Raw genomic sequence first — 14538 nt, 5'->3', positions numbered from 1 at the left:
CAACTGGCCTGGGTCTATCACACTACATTAAGGGAACAGTAAGGTTGCAAAGTCATGCACACAAAAGTTAGGAAATGCCAGAGTTAAGTGTGCTTTGTGCATCTGCATGCAACCTTAACTTTTGATATTTCCTAACTTTGGGGTGTGTGACGTTGCAAACTAAATGTTTTTTTAATGTAGTTCTTTGTGTGTAATTTCCTAGCTTTTTAAAACAGCAAAGTGAAAAAAAATTGCATCATGTGGCATCATACTGACACCTATGTGCTCGATTAGCAGGATTTAAACCTTTACATCTGCCATCCCAACCTCTGCCACTTGAGCTAGTAAGTGACTGATAGCAGTGGTAGGCTGTGATTCTCTGTGGACCAGCAGTAGAGGAGGATGGGACTCTTTGCCAGTGGGTTTCACAGATATTTGCTGATAGCAGAGGAATGGTTGGCAACTATAGTTTCAGTGAGTCCTATTAAAACGGAGCAAATTGAAGCCACCCTAATTTTTATGTAAAAATAGCAAGATCCTAATGCTGGCAATATACAACCCTTAGAACCACACTGCTTGCAGCAAAGTTGGGATTTTATGTGAAGCTATAGAGTGAGTACACTGTTTGAAAGAAGTGCCAGTACTGTGTTTATTGACCAACGAAGATAAATGATGCAGCCTGGTAAAAAATTTCCCTACTTCCACGCTCAGAGGACTCTACTTGTCAGTGTAATAATGAGATTGTCTAATTTCCTCATGAACTGAAATAGGAAGTAAGAGAAAAGCACCTGCTGTAGAATTTAATCACGTGAACCTTGCTCTGTCTGTGAAATGCGATCTCAGTAAGTAGTCTGAACAAGCCCTAAAACTTGACAAGTGATTTTAGTGTATTAGGGGGAGGTATAAAACTGGACAAAAGCATCAGAGAACAACACATGGCAAGCAGGACCCTGGACTAGATGGGACCTATTAACAGGGAGTGATGGATTCCCATGGGTGTATTCCTAGGTGTGTGACAGCTGTTGTCCCCAGACACCACATGGTCAAAGTGCCCTGAGCAGACACATTGAAACGCTGCTGTGAAGGGGGCATTTTGCTCTGTGGCTGCCCTGCTAATCGACTCGGGGCTGCCAGTGGGTGCTGAGCACACACTATTTTTTTTTCTGTGGGTGCTCCAGGGCTGGAACCCATGGGGTTTTGGGTAGAGGGGGGCTGTGTGGCATGGCATAGGCCAACCCTGGAGAGGAAGGGGCAGGCTGGCAGCACAGGGCTGGGTGGGTGACTGTGTGCCTGGCAACTGCCAGCTTGTAAAGAGTGTCCTCACACTTGGCTGGGCAGAGGAGGGCTGCTCCTGCCACGCCCCATCGCCCCTGGCTGGCCCCTCGCCCCGGGGACAGACCTCCCCGCGCCACGCCCCATCGCCCCTGGCCGGTCCCTCGCTCCGGGGACTGAGCTCCCCCCGCCACGCCCCGTCGCCCCTGGCTGGCCCCTCGGTCCGGGGACTGACCTCCCCCTGCCACGCCCCGTCGCCCCTGGCCGGTCCCTCGCCCCGGGGACTGACCTCCCCCCGTCGCCCCTGGCCGGCCCCTTGCCCCGGGGACTGACCTCCCCACGCCACGCCCCGTCGCCCCTGGCCGGCCCCTCGCCCCGGGGACTGACCTCCCACGCCACGCCCGTCGCCGCTGGCTGGCCTCGCCCGGCGACTGACCTCCCGTGCCACGCCCGTGCCGCTGGCTGGCCTCGCCCGGCGACTGACCTCCTCGTGCCACGCCCGCCGCCCCGGCTGGCCTCGCCCGGGACTGAGCTCCCGCGCCACGCCCCATCGCCCCTGGCTGGCCTCGCCCGACGCCTGGCTGGCCACGCCCCATCGCCCTGGCTGGCCTCGCCCCATCGCCCCTGGCTGGTCCCTCGCCCCATCGCCCCTGGCCCCTCGGTCCGGGGACTGACCTCCCCGCACCACGCCCCATCGCCCCTGGCCGGCCTCTCGCTCCGGCGACTGACCTCCCCGCGCCACGCCCCATCGCCCCTGGCTGGCCCCTCGTCCCGGGGACTGAGCTCCCCGCGCCACGCCCCATCGCCCCTGGCCGGCCCATCGCCCCTGGCTGGCCTCGCCCGGGACTGAGCTCCCGCACCACGCCCTGGCCGGCCTCGCCCGGGCCTCGGGAACTGAGCTCCCCGCGCCACGCCCCATCGCCCCTGGCTGGCCCTCGCCCGGGACTGAGCTCCCGCGCCACGCCCATCGCCCCTGGCTGGCCTCGCCCGGGACTGAGCCCCTGGCCCTCGCCCCGGGGACTGAGCTCCCCGCACCACGCACCTGGCCGGCCCCTCGCCCCATCGCCCCTGGCTGGCCGCTCGCCCCGGGGACTGAGCTCCCCGCACCACGCCCCTGGCCGCCTCGCCCGGGGCCCGGGACTGAGCTCCCGCACCACGCCCCGCCGCCCTGGCTGGCCGCCGCCCGGGACTGAGCTCCCGCACCACGCCCCTGGCCGGCCTCGCCCGGGGCTCCGGGACTGAGCTCCCGCACCACGCCCGCCGCCCCTGGCTGGCCTCGCCCGGGACTGACCTCCTCGTGCCACGCCCGTCACCCGGCTGGCCTCGCCCGGGACTGAGCTCCCGCACCACGCCCCTGGCCGCCTCGCCCGGGGCTCCGGGACTGAGCTCCCGCGCCACGCCCCATCGCCCCTGGCCGCCTCGCCCGGGACTGAGCTCCCGCACCACGCCCATCGCCCCTGGCCGCCTCGCCCGGGGACTGAGCTCCCGCACCACGCCCCTGGCTGGCCCCTCGCCCGGGACTGAGCTCCCGCACCACGCCCCTGGCCGCCCCTGGCTGGCCCCGCCCGGGACTGAGCTCCCGCACCACGCCCCTGGCCGGCCCCTCGCCCCGGGGACTGAGCTCCCCGCGCCACGCCCCATCGCCCCTGGCCGGCCCCTCGCCCCGGGGACTGAGCTCCCCGCACCACGCCCCTGGCCGCCTCGCCCCTGGACTGAGCTCCCCGCACCACGCCCCGTCGCCCCTGGCTGGCCGCTCGCCCCGGGGACTGAGCTCCCCGCACCACGCCCCTGGCCGGCCCCTCGCCCCGGGGGCTCCGGGGACTGAGCTCCCCGCGCCACGCCCCATCGCCCTGGCCGCCCTCGCCCGGGGACTGAGCTCCCCGCACCACGCCCCATCGCCCCTGGCTGGCCCCTCGCCCCATCGCCCCTGGCCGGCCCCTCGCCCCGGGGACTGAGCTCCCCGCACCACGCCCCTGGCTGGCCCCTCGCCCCGGGGACTGAGCTCCCCGCACCACGCCCCTGGCCGGCCCCTCGCCCCGGGGACTGAGCTCCCCGCGCCACGCCCCATAGCCCCTATGGGGGCCCACAGACATGTTTGGTGCCAGGCCCTGCTGCTGACCTTTCGACCCCCGGCAGTACCTCTACCGTGTCCACCGCGGGTCGCGGGCACGTCCCTCCCTGCGAGGAGCCGATTTCCCCCGGGGCGATTCTCCGTCACCCAAAACGGCGGCATCGGGGCCCCTTTCGCACCTCCTCCCTACACGCGTAGGCCCAAGGAGGACGGGGGCGGAGCTGCGCATGTGCACTGGGTAACAGTGCTCTTCCCTCACGCTCCCTTCCCCTTGGCGGGCGGAGCGGGCGCGCTGACGTATTACGCGCGGGTTGTGGGTGGGGCGGGTCGCGCGCATGCGCGGGAGGCGGGTCGTGGCGGCGGTGCTGCGGAGCCGTGGTTGCCGGGGCTGCGGACGCCATGTCGGGCCGCTCGGTGCGAGCTGAAACCCGCAGCCGCGCCAAAGATGACATCAAAAAAGTGATGGCGGCCATCGAGCGGGTCCGCAAATGGTGAGAGGCGGGGTCTGGGGGGCGGGGCCTCGAAGCCTGTAGCCAATCACCGTGCCTCATCGGCTTCGGTGGTGGGACTCCGATGGAGACTAGCCAATCAAAGCGCCTCGAGAGCCAGCGGGCGGGGCCAGCTGGGGGAACATCCAATTACCTCTCATTACGCTTTGAGAGGGGCGGGGACACGAAGTGCTGCCCGATTGGCAGGGGCTACGCCCAATCACAACTCCCTCCAGGCGTGCTCCTCTTCGGGGCTTGTAGAGGGACATGCTCCGCGGTCAATCAGGCCCCGCGGGCCGAGGAGGCGGACTCTTGTGTTACCATGGCCCCCGGGTTGCCCGCCCACACTGACCCAGCCTGGCCCGTGTAACGCAGGGTTATTGGCCGGGTGGGAGCGGCCCGTCGCCGCAGGCCGGGCTCTGCCCTGCCGCTGACTTCGTACCTGGCCAGCCCCTGCCCTCGCCGTGCCCCAGTTCCCGCGCCGGTGTGACGGCGCTCAGCGGCGGGCGGGGACGCTGCAGGTGCGTGGGGCGGTGTTACGCCCCGCCCGTCTCTTGTTGCGGTCGGGACCGGGGCCTGGGCTCGGGGGTCGTGGCTGGGGCGGGAACGTGATGGGTGGGAGAGACCTGACCCGGTGTCGCTGCTGCGCTGGAGCCGGATGCCCGGCTCTGGGCCCCCCACAGTGCGGTTCACAGGACTGAGTCCGTTACAGGTTTGACCCCCTCCCTCCAGCTGACCGGCACCCGTCAGGGCCTGTCACGTGACGGGTGGATCCTAAATCGGTTGAGGAACTAGTTCACTCTGCTGCTGCTTAGCCAAAGCGCTGGGCGATGGTAGGGGCTGCAGTTATTTTCGGGCAAGGCAGTCCCAAAACAGAGCTGTACAGAACAGTAACAATCTCTCCCCAAGAGGCTGGGAGAGGGATAGTGTAGAGGTCCCCCGTGTGCTGTCCTTACAGCAGTTAAAACTCTGGGGGAGAATAGCAGGGGTCATTACACAAGGTAGAGCCCCTGAGTAGGGACTAGAGCTGCGCAAATAACTGTCTTTTCAGTTCACTGGCAATTCCAAATGTTAGAAAGGAAATATTTTGTTCCAGTTTGGGGGTATTTTAAACTGTTTACAAAAAAAAAGTATGTGGAAAGTATGTCACAGAATCTAGGTAGTCACCTCCCTTATACTCAATAGCCCAGTGATTAGGGCACTCAACTGGGATGCAGGGGATGTGGGTTTAAGTCCCTGCTTCAAAGTAGGTGTTTGTCCCATATCCCTAACCACCAGGCTATGGGATGTTCTGGAGTGGGTGTCTGTCAGTCTCTTGTCGAAGCTGTTCCACTGTGGCTAAATAGTTAGTAATTGGAGCAGAGGCGGGAAGGTGGGAGTGCCACCAGGCTAGAGCATTACCCTCCCCTATACTTGCTCTGGCACAATGACTATTTGAGTATTTTATAAAAAGTGAAACTGCTTCTGCAGGAGAGCCTCCCACCCCCTTCCCCAGTACCTAATGGCCCGAAGACAGTTCCCTTAGATGGTGGAGGCCCTAGTTCAAGTCCTTTTGCTTTGGAGCAAGGATTCAAACATAGGTCTCCCTATGGTCTCTCCTCAGGTAGCCCTGGGCTATTGGATGTCATAAGAGGGGATATCGCTTCCTTCATTTTGGGAATGGTACCCAAGGCCCCTATTTATCCCACCATCCCAAACTGCTTCCCACCCTCTGCAAAGTGCTGAAAGCCCCATCCACACCTGCCAAAACCTCCAGCTTCCTCCACCTTGACAACTTTAGGAAGCAGTTATTCATTGTCAACACACAAATCTGCAGCATATTGAAAATAGAGGAATACACTGAATTTAATATCCAAATGACTAGCACAGGTTACTGCATTATTATTTCAGTAGCACCCACAATGTGTTAAATGCTGTTCTAATACAAAAGACCACCTCCTGCCCCAAAGAGCTTACGGTATTGATTGATTAATTCACAATTGTGTCAGAGAGAGAAGTCATAGGTAACTTTCAGACAGATGGAGGGGGGTTCCCCTAGTCAAAGTTCCCCTGAGCCAAGAGCTCAGCAGGCTGACAGTTAAGGCACATCAGTTTCATAGCCAATGGTTTAATGTGGCCAGCACCACATTCAGGTGCCTTTGACTGCCTGAACCCACTGGCTCAGGCACACATTTTGCAGTTGGGTGAACTGGAGGTAGCCTTTCAGTGTGAGATCAAGCAAAACTTAAACCTGTGATTGCAGTAAAAGCCCATGGAAGTGGAACACCAGGGTGCCCAAGTTTTCATGGTTTTCTTTACAATCCCAAGGGCCCACAGACCACTGTAAATCAACTCCTGCTCTGAGTGGATCCTCTGCAGAATGTCTAACTCTCCCATCCCCAGTCAACCACTACTTTCCTACCCTTGTTTCAGCAAGGAGGGATTGATTCCCTCACTGCAAACCAGCTCTGCAGGCAGAGTGCAGATTTTGACACCGCTGCACCTTGGCCCTGGTGATGGGAAGGTGAGAAGCACCAGTATAAAAACTGGGAAAGAGAGAGAGCCATGCTGAGCATCTGAGTGAGCAGAGACCCCCTCTCTTTTCCAGCCAAGTCAGTGGGCTAGGAAAGCCCTGCTCTGGAAATAATGGGGAAAAGGCCCATTCTGGGGGGTCAAGGAGATAATAGTCCCACAACCCCTGATTCCAGAGGAGTGTTTGTATTCCTAGCCCTCAGTGGTCCCCTAGCACCTTTGCTGCTGCTGTTGCTTTTCTGGAGAGTTTTGTGGTGAGATTGTGTCCATTTCACTCCGTTTCTCATCCTGCCTAGGTAAGTGTATGCAGAAATAGCAGCACAGGCATGATCCTGAGCTGAATTTAATAGCTGGGTCCTGAGTAACTGCCAGGGCTTCCTTGGTTGTGTGGTTGGGAGAGGTGGTTGGCTCTGTTGGTTGTAACCCGTCTCCTGCTTGGTGGTAGGGAGAAGAAGTGGGTGACGGTGGGAGACACATCCCTTCGGATATTCAAGTGGGTGCCTGTAGCAGACAGTAAGGAGGTAAGTGCTGGGTCTGCTGTAAGGAATGCTCTTAAGGATTGTGTGCGCTGGCTGGAGAGGAGGAGGCCACGCCTCACTGCTGAGGGGGACAGACTCTAGTTCTGCCCTTCAGAATGTCATCCCAGCTCCCACCAGGAAGGTCTGGTCTTGGGGATCTCCTCTGCATGGCTCAAACAAACCCGTGGGGCTCCCAGAAAAACAAAGGGTGTAGTTTCCCCTGGCTGCCCCTCGCTAGTCAGAGAACAGTGAACAAATTGTTGCTTTTCTAAGGGGGTCTCTAGGATGGGAGTTTTGGGGCTGATGAGTCTTTGGCCAGTGTGCTCACTGGGAAATCCCCAGAGAGGATCTGGAAGGCAAAACCTTCCTTTTGCAATGGACTTCAGGCTTGGGGGTAGGCCGAGCAATCCACATAGCATCTGTGATGTGATGTAGCCCCCCATTCGCTGCACTTGTGGCCTGGGCGGGTACAGTGTCCATAGGCGAATGCCCCTCTGGCTCTGTGCTGTTGCTGCTGCCTGGGGAGGGCAGTGCTCCACAAGGGCCTGCTGCCTCTCTCCCCTCTGCTTGCTGACTCTGTTAATCTCATGTTCTCTCTCTCCAAGAAAGAGAAGTCCAAAACAAGTAGCAGCGCTGCCCGAGAACCCAATGGCTTCCCAGTGGACTCATCTGCCAACTCCTCCCTCCTCCTGGAGTTCCAGGGTGAGTCTGCCTACCCCCAGAACTTGGGCTGGCAGGAGGAGGGCACTGCTGCCATTCACACCAAGAGGACTTTGTAAATATTGAGGTGTCATTAGTATCTATGTCTTGCATATCCCCCCAGGAGCAATGCAGATTTCCACAAGGGCTATTGTTCTGACACGTAAGAACGGACATATTGCATCAGACCAATGGTTCATCTAGCCTAGTATCCTGTCTTCTGACAGTGTCCAATGCCTGGTGCCCCAGAGGAAATGAACAGAACAAGCAATTATTGAGTGATCCATCCTGTCATCCACTCCCAGCTTCTGGAAGTTGGAAGCTAGGAACACAGAGCATGGGCTTGAATACCTGCCTATTCTGCTCCGACTCCCTTCTCTCCAGTGTCTGCTGTGGGGAGAGGCTGTTAGCGGCCTGCAGCCAGCACACCCTGTCCTACACCACTCCCTGCAGCGACTGGCACAGGGATCTCCTCCACTGTTATGATGAAGCCCTTCTGGGTATGTCCCACTTTAGGACAGTGGCTCACAAACGTTTTACCGAAACGACCTGCCAGCTGCGTTTTGTCTTTTTTAGCGATCCGCCCAGAGTCCAAATTCATGGGCGGGTGTGTGTGCGCAAAATCATAGGTCAGCCTCCTCCTCCTCCGCTGCTTTCTCTGTCCTCGCCCTCCCAAGGGGCACCGACCCCCTGCAGCTGCAGATGTGGCTAGGCCAAACATGAGCAAGTGGTGCTGTGACCCCATGAGCCAGGTTGCAAAACCCAGAGCATGGCGCTGTGCCCAGCCCCACAGGACACGAGCCATCGCTGCAGGGTGAGTGTGGGGCAGGCTTGCTCTCAACCCCTGCCCCTTCAGGGCCTCTCCTTGAAAAGGCTGCTGTAGGAATCCTAGGAGCAGGGGGGTAGTCCTGGGGCTTCCAGGTAGCCTTTTTGTGTCTCACAGCAGGGATTGCAGGCAGGAAGGGGGACTGTGCCCAGAGGCATCTGTCCTTCAGCTCATCTGGGTGGAGACCAGTGGAGGCAGCACCATTATTTTACCCCCGAGTCTGTGGTGGATCCAGGATGGATTTTAATATTAAGGCCAGTCTTGCTCCTTGGCCCATTCCATTCAGCCATAAGGCTTTAGGAGCAATGGAGGTCTCAGCCCCAGGAACACTCTGTGATGAAAGGATTCGGGGAGGAGATGTGCTCTGGCATTTCTCTACCCCTCCAGTTCTATCAAAGGCAATTCCAAGGTCTCTGGAGCTCATAAGCTGCTGAGAACTCTGGCCTCTCTGCGCCTCTGTAGGCAGAGTGGAAAGGCCTCAGCATCCCATGGCCATGCACACTCTGGGGTTGGCTGCATGCCGAGGGGAGGTGTACAGGAGACCTGACAGGCCTGAGGCCACCTGGCCTGTATTCCCTGATGTGCTCTGTGACTATACCTGGTAGAGCAGGGGTCCCGGATGGGGATGGGAGTCTGAGGGTCCAGCCAATCACTTCACGGTGATGTCAGACAGTGGGACAGGAACCACTACAGCCTGGGAACTGCTACTGAACAGCTTTGTGTCCCATTCCCACGTCAGGTGCTCTTTGCTCAGCAAACACCGCAGGACCCCTCCTCTGCCTGCTCTCTCTTCCCATGCTTGGGCCTTTCCTTCTCTCGGAAGAGTGGTATCCTGGGGATTGACCATATAACTAACCCTGGAAATCCAGGGCAGCCTAGCATACACGGCTTAGGAGCCCCATAGGGAGAGGTGGGTGCAGAGCTCTTCTGCTGGCATGGGAATCCTCCCTGCTCCCTTGGGTTGTTCTCTGTGGGTGCTATCTTTCAGTGCTGCCCCCCTTGCTGGGCTTCTTGTGTTACTGCAGCTGTGAGCCAGGCATCCCCGCTAACATGCTGATGGTTTTTCAGATGAGACCAGTAACCAGAGCTCCTTGTCGGACGTTTACCAGCTCAAGGTCGACAGCAGCCCAAACTCGAGCCTCAGCCCCCAACAGAGCGAGTCAATGAGTCCTGCACATACGTCCGACTTCCGCACGGACGATTCGCAGCCACCTACGCTGGGGCAGGAGATCCTGGAAGGTATGATGCGGCCAGCTGCACTGGGAGAGGAGATGCTGGCGGGGGTGGGCCCTAAGGAAGGTGCAGTTCAGCCAGTCATTTTGGGCCTGGTGAGCCCTGGGAGAAGCACAGTGCAGCTGCCCATGATGGGCTGGGTGAATTTCTGCTCCTGCCCCAGGAGGGCATTTGCTGCCATGTTCCTGTGCAGGAAGCATGGCTGGGCATGTTTGCAGCAGCACTGCTATGTTAATGCTGCTGCGTGTCCAACATGGTGCTGGCTTTTCCTAGGCCTCTCTGTGGTGCAAGGGCAGCAGAGACCTGAATGCCCTGTAGGCATGGTGCTCCCCACTGAGTCCTGGGAGTATGTTGTGCCTGCAGGCAAAGGGGCAGTAGCTGGCTGGCTCACTTGGTGAGGCCAGGCAGAGCTCTTGCTGCTAACATCAGGCTCATGGGGCCAGCACATCCGTAATCCTCTCCCTTCACTTCCAGAGCCCTGCTTGCCTTCCTCGGAAGTTGCAGATGAGCCTCCCACTCTCACGAAGGAGGAGCCTGTCCCTCTTGAGACTCAGGTAAGGGGAAGGGGAACCAGAGGCCTTCCCTACATATGTACAGGCTCAAACGACACCCTTCATCCCTCTGGTGTGTTGACTCTGAAACCTAACAATGGCGCATGATGTGTCAGCATTATGAACTGTTTCACTGCTGCCCATTTGAGCAGAAGCATCCAGCTAATATACTTTCCCCACAGTTTTGGGCTGCCCTCTGCCCAGCTTCTCCAACTGTTTCTGTGCTGCAGTTTTGAGCTGTGAGTGCCAAAATCGATAGTGCCTGGAAAACTGAAAATGTGGGGACAGCCTGAAAGAATCACAATAAATATCCAGGGTCACTGCCCTGAGTCTGCTGTTCTTATCAGGTGCAGTTCATTAATATGCTTCCCTGTGTCAGGTCATTGGAGCTGCCCCAACCAGAGGCCTGGCCTCAGAAGTGCGAGCATTTGCCATGGAGTGTCCTGGGCCTTGAATCCAGGCATGGCACTGCTGGGAGCAAGCCTGTGCTGTTGGTGCCACTAGTGGCCCAGGCAGGATGCTATGGGCCGCTGAGCCTCATGGTCGGAAAGTAGCCTCTGCCCTTCTCTTCAGTGCTGTTGGCTCCCTGTGAGCAGAGACCCCAGGGCCGTGGCAGAGTTGTGCTCAGAGCTGGGAGCTGCATCCCGCATCGCCCATGACCTCTGCTTTCCTGCTGTTCCAGGAAACTGAAGAGGAGGATTCTGGGGCGCCGCCTCTGAAGAGATTTTGTGCTGATCAGAACTCTGTGTGCCACACAGCCTCGGAGAGCTAGGGATGGGCCCCTCCCACCAGCTCCCCCCACCCTGCTGCAGAGCCCTCTCCTGGGACAGGCCCCTCCCGCCAGCACCCCGCAGAGCCGGCCTGCCCTCCCCAGGGATGGGCCCCTCCCGCCAGCACCCCGCAGAGCCGGCCTGCCCTCCCCAGGGATGGGCCCCTCCCGCCAGCACCCCGCAGAGCCGGCCTGCCCTCCCCAGGGACGGGCTCTTCCCTCCAACTCCCCGCAGAGCCAGCCTGCCCTCCCCAGGGCCAGCCCTCCCTGCCCCCGAGCCTGCCTGCCCTTCCCGGGGACAGGCCCCTCCCGGCATTCCCCCGCAGAGCCAGCCTGCCCTCCCCAGGGACAGCCCTTCCCTCTCCCCCCAGAGCCAGCCTGCCCTCCCCAGGGAAAGCCCTTCCCTCTCCCCCCAGAGCCAGCCTGCCCTCCCCAGGGACGGGCCCCTCCCAGCAGCCCCCCACAGAGCCAGTCTGCCCTCCCCAGGGATGGGTTCTTCCCTCCAACTCCCCGCAGAGCCCACCTGCCCTCCCCAGGGACGGGCCCCTCCCGCCAGCCCCCCCAGAGCCAGTCTGTCCTCCCGAGGGATGGGCTCCTCCCGCCAGCCCCTCACAGAGGAACTAGTCTGTCCTTCCCTCAGAGACAGGCCAGGGCACCTCGCACCATCAGTACATGCAGACTTTTTCCCACTGATCTGTGCTGGTGCAGCAGGGGCAGAGCTGGTCATGCAGCCTTCTCGTGTGAGGGGCTGAGTCCTCTGGGTCTCCTGCTCTGCCCGGGCCCCACCCACCAGCCCCACTCCCCAGGGATGGGCCGCTCCCACCAGCCCCCCTGCTGCAGTGCCCGCCTCCCCTCTTCAGGGACGGGCCCCTCCCACCAGCTCCCCGTAGAACCCACCTGCCCTCCCCAGGGGCGGGCTGGGCGAGAACTGCAGCCTGGCAGATTTTGTTCCCCAGTTGCTGGGAATGGAAGAGCCGTTCCCACTGCACTAAGTAGTTTCTCTTCCCCCTTGTGACCATGTCCTGGAGCTTCCCCCAGTAAACAAGCCTCACTGATGGGCCAGGAGGGGTTAAGTGAGCATTCAGGGCATGGGACCTCCCAGAGCTGGAGCTCTGACATAGGCCTTCGCCCTGCGGGGCAGGAATCCCGAGCTGGGACACTGTGCAATAGCTGTTGGTTTAAGCCATTTGTGCTGGAGGAGACAGGAGCCCCTGCAGATGAGTGCGTCAGGGCACAGCCACTCCGCCAGGCATGTGCTATGGGGCCTCTGGACGTCTTGCCACTCCACCCCGGCCCCTGCAGGGTGGCAGCATTCAAGGGTGCAGGCTGTAGACACAGAGCCCTTAGTATTGGATCCAGGGAGGTTGCCACCAGGTCCCTGGCTGGCTCTGCGCCTGGCATGGACCCGCGGTTCCTAACGTGAGCACCCATGGGAGAGGCTGAGGCAGCATAGGGTTTCTTCAGCTTGAGGGTGGGGAGGTCCTGCTGTGAGGCCCATTCCAAGTCTACCTCAGGGACGGGGAAGGACACAGCAGGGGCTAGGGTCTCTCGCAGAAAACCCAGGGGCCTTGGTTCTCACTCTCCCAGCACTGTCAGGGTGGCATCATTTCCCAGTGCACCCTTACACTGCCTGCCCTTGGTGCCTGGTCTGCACACCCTGGCACATTGCTCACCCGGCTCCCAGTCAGAGCTGCTCCCCAGGCTTGTTTACCATGGAGCTCCTGTCCCTCTCTCCAATGCCATGGACCTGTTCCCTCTTCGTTGCGATCTGCATGTCAAATAGAGTCTGTGATTGAGCCTCTGTTGAAGCCGAAGGCACCGGCTGTGCGTGGAAGTGGAGAGATATTTTAGCACTGAATAGAATATTTTTAAAATTAAACTATTTGAAATACAGTGTGTGAATTTCTCTGCAGCAGCCTGGAGAGGGCCGGATCCCCACCATTCTCTCCATGGACCTCTGTGAGGGCAGGAGCAACAGGACACAGGGACAGCATCTCGCTTGGGAAGGGGTGTCAGGGGCTGCTGTGTTCACGTCTTTGAGTGGATGCAGCTGCGTATTCCACTTACTGTGTGTGCCCTGTGTGCCGGAGCTGAAGGATTTCCCCAGCAGTACCCCTAGAGGGGCAGGGCTCACACTGTGTGGCCATAGCCCCTCCCCTGGCTGTATAAGGCGGTACTGCCTTGACCCCCCGTACAGTTTCTTCTTACCACCCATGGCTGGAGTTGCAGCACTCGGTGCGTTTTACCTCACACTCTACTTAGTGACGTTTCAAGTTGTATGTATGAGGTTCATTAGGACCGTAGTACAGTGTGTGTTAAGTTACTATCAGGTGTAGGTTGTGTTTTCCTGGGATGCACCCCATCAGCATTTAAACATTGTCCATTGAGCAAGGGGCATCCCCACTAACAATCCCCACACACGGTGCTGCTTGTGTCCAGGCACAGCCCATATCAAGGTGCGCTGTTCCATTTGCACTGTTCGCTACGCACACTCAGGTGGCGAGGGATCTTTGAAGCAGCACCTGCTCCAACAGGCACGAAGATTTACACCTCCTCTTCCTTGCAGATGCAGATTGCTAACCAGCAGCCACTGCTGCCCAAGAACAACTTTGCTACCTGGACAGCTATGTCTAATTTTGCAGACCAGCCTCGAGGGAGGAATTTCAGGCATTGGTCACTGAAGGCTGTTTGGGGGCTAAGGCTTCTTTGCAGTCCACACTGAACATTGCGATAATTCAGCCAGAGTGAAGGCACCTGCGGTGCCCATGAGGCGGTGTTCCTGGCTGCAGAATTCTGGCTTTGCTCCTGCTGTCCAGCAGGCCACTGAGGATTTGCCCTTCGATGGGCAAGAGCTGTTCTCGGATAAGATGGATGAGACTCTGCACTCCTTCAAGGACTCTAGGCTGCCCTACTGCCCATGGGGGGTACGCGCAGGTGGTGCAGAGGCCATTACAGCATTCCATGGCAACAGCAGCAGTATTGTCCACAGCTCATGTTTGGGCAGCTTTTTGCTCCCCCAAGGCAGGACTGCCCCAGAAAAGGGCCTAGGCCCCACAGGGAGAAGCAGTTGGGTTCAGGATTCAGCCAGTTCACATGCCATCCCTAGCACCTCCCAAGCACCCATTTTGACTCCTTGGTCCAGAGAAGTGTTCCAGCTAATGGTCTCCTTCCCCCCCCCCATCTTCCTCTCTTTGGATGGGCTGACTCGCTTTTACAATGCTTGGGGCTCGATCACTACTGACAGCTGGTCCTAAGCACCATCTGATCGGGCAGTGCCATCCAGTTCCTCTCCATCTTCAGGGACCCCTCTCACAAGATACTGCTCCTTGAGCAGGTGCGCTCTCTGATGGCATTGGGAGCAGTCGAGGAGGCTCCGCCAGAGCACCAGGGTCAGGGTTTCTACTGGTAGTTTCTGGGGCCCAAATCCAAGGGAGGGGTAAAGCCCATTCTTGACCTCAACAAATATATCAGGTACACGAGGTTGCAAATGGTCTCTCTAGCGCCTATCCTCCCCACGTTGTATCAGACTGGTTTGCTGCCCTGGACTGTCAGGACACCTGCTTTCATACGGCCATTTTGCCGAGCCACAGAAAATTTCTTTGGTTTGTTGTGTTAGAGCAT

At 59.2% G+C, this 14538-nt stretch overlaps 1 protein-coding gene across 6 annotated transcripts; it reads left to right on the top strand.

Annotated features, from left to right (window-relative positions):
• Positions 1-3640: 3640 nt before the first annotated feature.
• BCL7B (BAF chromatin remodeling complex subunit BCL7B) lies at positions 3641-14159 on the top strand. Of its 6 annotated transcripts, none has more exons than XM_039507467.1 (6): positions 3641-3813; positions 6767-6842; positions 7445-7541; positions 9433-9603; positions 10072-10151; positions 12834-13457. In XM_039507467.1, the coding sequence occupies exons 1-6, from the start codon at positions 3722-3724 to the stop codon at positions 13251-13253; spliced, it is 936 nt and encodes a 311-aa protein (XP_039363401.1). In that variant the 5' UTR covers positions 3641-3721; the 3' UTR covers positions 13254-13457. The 6 variants fall into 6 exon arrangements, with proteins under 6 accessions (XP_039363401.1, XP_039363400.1, XP_039363402.1 ...); XM_039507466.1 differs by having other exon boundaries at positions 12831-13457; XM_039507468.1 differs by lacking the exon at positions 12834-13457 and adding an exon at positions 13484-14159 and having other exon boundaries at positions 3644-3813.
• Positions 14160-14538: the final 379 nt, after the last annotated feature.

This window comes from Mauremys reevesii, linkage group 20 (genome assembly GCF_016161935.1).
Source record: "Mauremys reevesii isolate NIE-2019 linkage group 20, ASM1616193v1, whole genome shotgun sequence".
NCBI lineage: Eukaryota > Metazoa > Chordata > Testudines > Geoemydidae > Mauremys > Mauremys reevesii.
The sequence above is the reverse complement of the archived record's forward strand: the minus strand, read 5'-3'. Positions and strand labels throughout refer to the sequence as shown.